Source organism: Pteropus vampyrus, unplaced genomic scaffold (assembly GCF_000151845.1).
Source record: "Pteropus vampyrus isolate Shadow unplaced genomic scaffold, Pvam_2.0 Scaffold536, whole genome shotgun sequence".
NCBI lineage: Eukaryota > Metazoa > Chordata > Mammalia > Chiroptera > Pteropodidae > Pteropus > Pteropus vampyrus.
The window spans coordinates 98,574-104,467 of record NW_011889317.1 but is presented as its reverse complement, the minus strand read 5'-3'; the positions used below and the strand labels follow the sequence as shown (position 1 = coordinate 104,467).

The window sequence follows — 5,894 nt, the reverse complement described above, 5'->3', positions numbered from 1 at the left end:
AGGTGGGAGTCCCCTGCATCCACTGCTCTTCTTGGCTTTTCTTCTAGCCTGAACCACACCCAGTACTTCTGTTCCCAATGCCCAACTCCCTGCCTGACACCTCGCCTGTCTTCGGCCACCATTACGCACAACTCTGGAGAGGTGGGACAGGTGCCCACGATTTCCTAGTTTTTCTCGATCTCTTAAATGTAGGCAGCAAGTCTGGATCCTCATAGCCGAGCTGGGTTTTTAGAACCTAGAGAGGGTGTCCACATCCAAACAGCTATAATACAATCCGCGGCCCCTCAATCGAGGCTCACTGGGGTCTTAGGGCTGGCTCAGGACAGATAATTTGAACCCAGAAGCTGGAACAAAAATAAAAAGAAGCATATGGTTGCTGAAGTTTCTAATTCTTATGAAAACAGCCCCCTCAGGGAAGCAGAGAAGAGAGACCGTCCCGAAGTGATTTCATGTGCCCGATATTGATTCCTTTATTCCTCTCTCCTCCCGCCTCACCCTCCCCCTACCTCCTGCCCTGTTTGTTTTAGTTACGAAATGCTGTGGGCACCTCGGTCGTGACTGAAAAGTAACCTTGAAACACGCCGTCCTGAATGTCAGAGACAAATTGCAGTCTCTCAATCGTCGGTTGCAGCTGGCGGGGCCGCGTAAGCCCTGAGCCTGGCGCCGGGACAGCGCTCCTCCCCGCCGGTCGCCCGGCTGTGGGTAGCAGGAGGCCAGGCTCCGAGATAGCAAAAAGCCAAGGCGGCCGGACCAGGCGTGCCCCGCGCTTTCTGGAGCCGCTCCGTGTCTTAACTGTAACAGGGAGGGGCCTCTCAGGAGCAGCAGCGGGCGAGTTAAAGGTGTGTACATAATTTTTCTAAATACGACAGAGCTTTGCAAATTGGCTCTGTCACTGTCGTTGTTTTGACAGGGTTGAGCACTGAGAGTGAAGAAGCCGGGATAAATAATTGAGGCTTTTATAAGGCTCTGCAGAGGGAACGCGCCCTCGGACAGGCGCACCAGGCGCCCGGCGCTACGGGACAGGAAGGGGTTCAGAGCCCTGGGCTGCTCCTGGGGTGGCTTCCTCCCAGGGCCCTCTTTCCATGGGTGCTCCCTGTGGACACTGAAGGAAAGAGGGGCGTACCGGGTAGCCTGCGCACCCACTCGCTGGGATTGCGGATCCCTGCACCGCATGCGGGCGCGGCGGGCAGCAGGAGCCGAAGGGCAGGTGCGGGGCGCCCGCCGCTGCTTCCTCTCACCTAGGTGTGAGCTGATTATTCAAATGGGCTGCCCGGGGTTTGGGGATTGGAGGCCCGCGCCCGCACGCCGCGCTATATCACCGGCCGCCCACGTCACTGCGGCACTTGTCTGCTCCGCGGTCCACACCTCCTCCTCTTCCTCCTCCTTCTCTCCACCCCCTCCCCCACCCACCCCCGCGCCGCGCGCCTCCCGCGGTCTCCCAGCAGCTCAGCACTGCTAACCTCGGCCTCCACCCGGCAGCCCGTGAGCGCGGCGGCAGCGGGCCACAGGCGCTGGGGGCACCTGGACTCCGGTCTGGGCCACCCCCCCATCCTTGGTCCCCTCCTCCCGCGACTCACCCCTTCCGCCCACTTCCAACTACCGCCTCCGGCCAGCCTAGGGAGAGGGAGTGAAGCGGGGAGAGAGAGAGAGAGAGAGAGAGAGAGAGAGAGAGAGAGCGAGCGAGAGCGAGAGAAGAGGAGAGACGGTGCCTTAGTTGACTTTTTTTTTTTTTTAAGAGGGTGGGGTGGGGGGTGATTGCTGGTCGTTTGTTGTGGCTGTTAAATTTTAAACTGCCATGCACTCGGCTTCCAGTATGCTGGGAGCGGTGAAGATGGAAGGGCACGAGCCGTCTGACTGGAGCAGCTACTATGCCGAGCCAGAGGTAGGCACTCGCCTTTTCCGGGGGGATGTTGGGTGGCGGCGTCCACTCTTTTCCCAACATCGGGACTGCTTTCCTTGCCGGCACCCGCCCCCAACCCCCAGCCGCTCTGGGCAGCCGCCTTTTTCACCCTCCTTGGACTCAAATGGGTCTCTTTTTTATACGACACACTGTTAGCCTTGAGATAATATTAACTTTGTGATCAAATATTGACTTGCGGCGCCTCCAAATCCTCTTCGTGGCCGAGCCACGCACTATCCTAACAGAGTTATGTTTGGCAGCGCGCGGCTGGGGAGGGGTGGGAGGTCGGCGGCGAGGGGGTGGGGAGCTGGAGAGGAAAAGGTGGGCAGGAGCTGGGGGCTGAGGTAGAGGCAAAGAGTCAAAGACTAGGGGACAAAGAGAAAGTTTGTGGCTGCAAAACCCAGCCGCGTGTAGTTCAGTTCGCGGTCCCCTCCCTACGCCTCCATTCAGTGTCTCCGGCTGGCCACGGACTCGGAGCAGGCACGGAGTTTCGGTTTTCCTGGGGCCAAGGCTGGGGTCCCGGAAGGAAAACTGAACAGAGAAGACCCTGAGACAGTCTTCTCTTGAGGCCTCCCGGGGCTCCCTAGCGGGGTCCCACAAGTTGCTCGCTAAGATCGAGGTGGCGTCTGGGGCCGCAGCGCCGACTCGGTATACTGGCCGGAGAGTTGGGTTGACTCTGAGGTGTACAGGTGCATTTAGGGTGCCTGGCTTGAGGGTGCTCCAGGGGACCCTTGTTTTAGAATCAGAGCCAGCCACAGAAGGGCTAGGAACCAGTCACACGCACAGAGCAGTAGCCAGCTCGTCACCTCTTCAAGGGCGATCACGGCGCACTCTGGGTGAAATGGTCCCGGTGTCGGGGGCGGAGGGCCGGACGAGGAAAGGCCTTCCCGGAGACAGGGGCCTGGGTGGCTGGGTGGCTGGGTGGCTGGGAAATCAGAGCGCATTCAAACCGCTGTGCTAACTTTGTGCGCCTCCGTCCCCGGGCTCTGTCCGCAGGGCTACTCCTCGGTGAGCAACATGAACGCCGGCCTGGGGATGAACGGCATGAACACGTACATGAGCATGTCGGCGGCCGCCATGGGCAGCGGCTCGGGTAATATGGGCGCCGGCTCCATGAATATGTCATCGTATGTGGGCGCGGGCATGAGCCCGTCTCTGGCCGGCATGTCCCCCGGGGCGGGCGCCATGGCGAGCATGGGAGGCTCGGCCGGGGCGGCCGGCGTGGCAGGCATGGGGCCGCACCTGAGTCCGAGCCTGAGCCCCCTCGGGGGTCAAGCGGCCGGGGCCATGGGCGGCTTGGCCTCCTATGCCAACATGAACTCTATGAGCCCCATGTACGGGCAGGCGGGCCTGAGCCGCGCGCGCGACCCCAAGACGTACCGGCGCAGCTACACGCACGCCAAGCCGCCGTATTCATACATCTCACTCATCACCATGGCCATACAGCAGAGCCCCAACAAGATGCTAACGCTGAGCGAGATCTACCAGTGGATCATGGACCTCTTCCCCTTCTATCGGCAGAACCAGCAGCGCTGGCAGAACTCTATCCGCCACTCGCTCTCCTTCAATGACTGTTTCCTCAAGGTGCCCCGCTCGCCTGATAAGCCCGGCAAGGGCTCCTTCTGGACCCTGCACCCCGACTCGGGCAACATGTTCGAGAACGGCTGCTATTTGCGCCGCCAGAAGCGCTTCAAGTGCGAGAAGCAGCTGGCCCTGAAAGAAACCGCGGGCGCCACGGGCAGTGGAAAGAAGGCGATTGCTGGGGCTCAGGCCTCGCAGGGTCAGCTCGGGGAGGCCTCTGGGCCGGCCTCTGAGACAACGGCGGGTACTGAGTCACCCCATTCGAACGCCTCTCCGTGCCAGGAGCACAAGCGAGGGGGCCTTGGGGAGCTGAAAGGGACGCCAGCCGCAGCCCTAAGCCCCCCGGAGCCGGCACCCTCACCCGGGCAGCAGCAACAGGCCGCGGCCCACCTACTGGGCCCCCCCCATCACCCAGGCCTGCCGCCCGAGGCCCACCTTAAGCCGGAGCACCACTACGCCTTCAACCACCCCTTTTCCATCAACAACCTTATGTCCTCGGAGCAGCAGCACCACCACAGCCACCACCACCACCAGCCTCACAAAATGGACCTCAAGGCCTACGAACAGGTGATGCACTATCCTGGCTACGGTTCCCCCATGCCGGGAAGCCTGGCCATGGGCCCGATCACGAACAAAGCAGGCCTGGACGCCTCGCCCCTGGCCGCGGACGGCTCCTACTACCAGGGGGTATACTCCCGGCCCATTATGAACTCCTCTTAAGATGGCTGCAACCCGGCTAGCCCAGACAAGGACAAAAGACAGAGGAAGTGAGGTGGAGACTTTGAAGTAAGGGTGTTGGAGAGATACAAGGGAGAAGAAAACCATTACACCCCCATCCCCACGACAGTAGTTTCCCCTCATTCTTTATAGCTCTTCCCTCCCAAACAAATGGGCCACACTGATATGTATCATTCTATATAAGGAGAGAAATGGGGGTGGGAAAGATTAACAGTAAAAAAGGAAAAAAGAGAAAAAAGCCCCCAGTTTCCACTACTGTGTAGACGCCTGATTCTTGAAGCATCTGGGAATTCTGATTTTTTGTTGTTGTTCTCCATTGCTGTGGTTGCAGGGAAGTCTTACTTTATATATAAAAAAAAAGTTTCACAAACTTTTGTGACTCAGTGTAAAACCATGTAGTTTTAACAGAGAACCAGAGAGTTGTACTATTGTAAAAAAGAAGGGAAAATGATGTAAAGGTCTGTTGTAAGTGACCAAGAAAAAGAAAAAAATGCATTCCCATTCTTGACACAGTGAAATCCGGGTCTTGGGTCTGATTAATTTATGGTTTCTGCGTGCTTTATTTATGGCTTATAAATGTTTTCTGGCTGCAAGGGCCAGAGTTCCACAAATCTATATTAAAGTGTTATTGCCGGTTTTATTCCTTGAATTGTCAAGATTTTTTTTTCCTTTGCCTGACTTAAAAAATAGACAAGTCTGAAAATTATTTAAAAGTGGAGGGAGGGAAGGAAATCCTGGCTAGTTGCAGGTTTTATTTTTGGGTGGTGGGGTGTGCTTTTTTTATTTAAATTTTCAGACATACTTAAATTGAACAGGTTTTACAGAAAACACACATGTACCCATTTCCCAGACCCTACAATTATCATTTCACTGTACTTATTATATTGCATATCTGTCCATCTATATATTTCCATTGGTCAATTTATCTTATATTTTAAGGGCATTTCAAAGTAAATTTCAGACATCAATACACTTCTCCCCTAACACTTGAGCAAGTGCATCATTAAATAGAACTCAATATTGTTTATGGTTACTTTTTGAGTTTGTCTTTACACACAGTGAAATAGAGATCTCAGATCAACCATTCCATGGTTTGATGCAGGTTTATCTTTCAAGCTGGAAGCAAACCACATATCTTATTTTTCCGCCCAGGCCTTTTGAAGGTGCAATGTCCTTGGCATCTCTTGATCCCTAGGGTAGACTTATCTGGGGAGAAGCCTGGATTTTACATGTTTTGCAATATTTCCCATTTTCGCCTCCCTTCCAGTTAGGGAGCCCAGATTGAATTTGCAAATTCCTGGTGCAGCACTTTTGCCTTTTTATTAATGACTGTGGAACCTCTTTACCCTCCTGTGGAATTTGAATTCCGCTTGGGTCTTACAGCCTCAGGCCTCTGACTCTGTGACCCTATCCCAGCCTCCTCCTTCACTTAGGTGCTCTGAAAAACCTTGGGAGACCTAGATGCGGCCCGGGAGTACTGAGGTGTCTAGGACCATCCCTGGGACAGCCGGTCTGGAGAAAGAGAAGACTTTCTCCTGGAATTGGTTAGAAGAAGATTGCTCAGGGTGATGTTCTAAATCTCCTTTAAAAAATAAGGTATATTTGGGGTGCGGTGGAGGTAAGGGGGTATCTTGCGCAGCTTGCCAAGTAACCGTAGCCAGTGGAGAGATCCCAG

General features: G+C 55.3%; 1 protein-coding gene across 2 annotated transcripts; it reads left to right on the top strand.

Moving 5' to 3' along the window:
* Positions 1-682: 682 nt before the first annotated feature.
* On the top strand, positions 683-4,702 carry FOXA2 (forkhead box A2). Of its 2 annotated transcripts, XM_011383678.1 has the most exons (3): positions 683-839; positions 1,813-1,882; positions 2,897-4,563. In XM_011383678.1, exons 2-3 carry the CDS (start codon positions 1,814-1,816, stop codon positions 4,199-4,201), a joined length of 1,374 nt encoding a protein of 457 aa, XP_011381980.1. In that variant the 5' UTR covers positions 683-839; position 1,813; the 3' UTR covers positions 4,202-4,563. The 2 variants fall into 2 exon arrangements, with proteins under 2 accessions (XP_011381980.1, XP_011381979.1); XM_011383677.1 differs by lacking the exon at positions 683-839 and having other exon boundaries at positions 1,772-1,882; positions 2,897-4,702.
* The last annotated feature ends 1,192 nt before the right edge of the window (positions 4,703-5,894 follow it).

Bases quoted from the DNA above. Each gene is read 5' to 3' on its own strand.
- FOXA2 (XM_011383677.1), top strand. From the start codon at position 1,796: ATGCACTCGGCTTCCAGTATGCTGGGAGCGGTGAAGATGGAAGGGCAC. The intron at 1,883-2,896 runs GTAGGCACTCGC...CTCTGTCCGCAG, and splicing joins GCTACTATGCCGAGCCAGAG to GGCTACTCCTCGGTGAGCAA.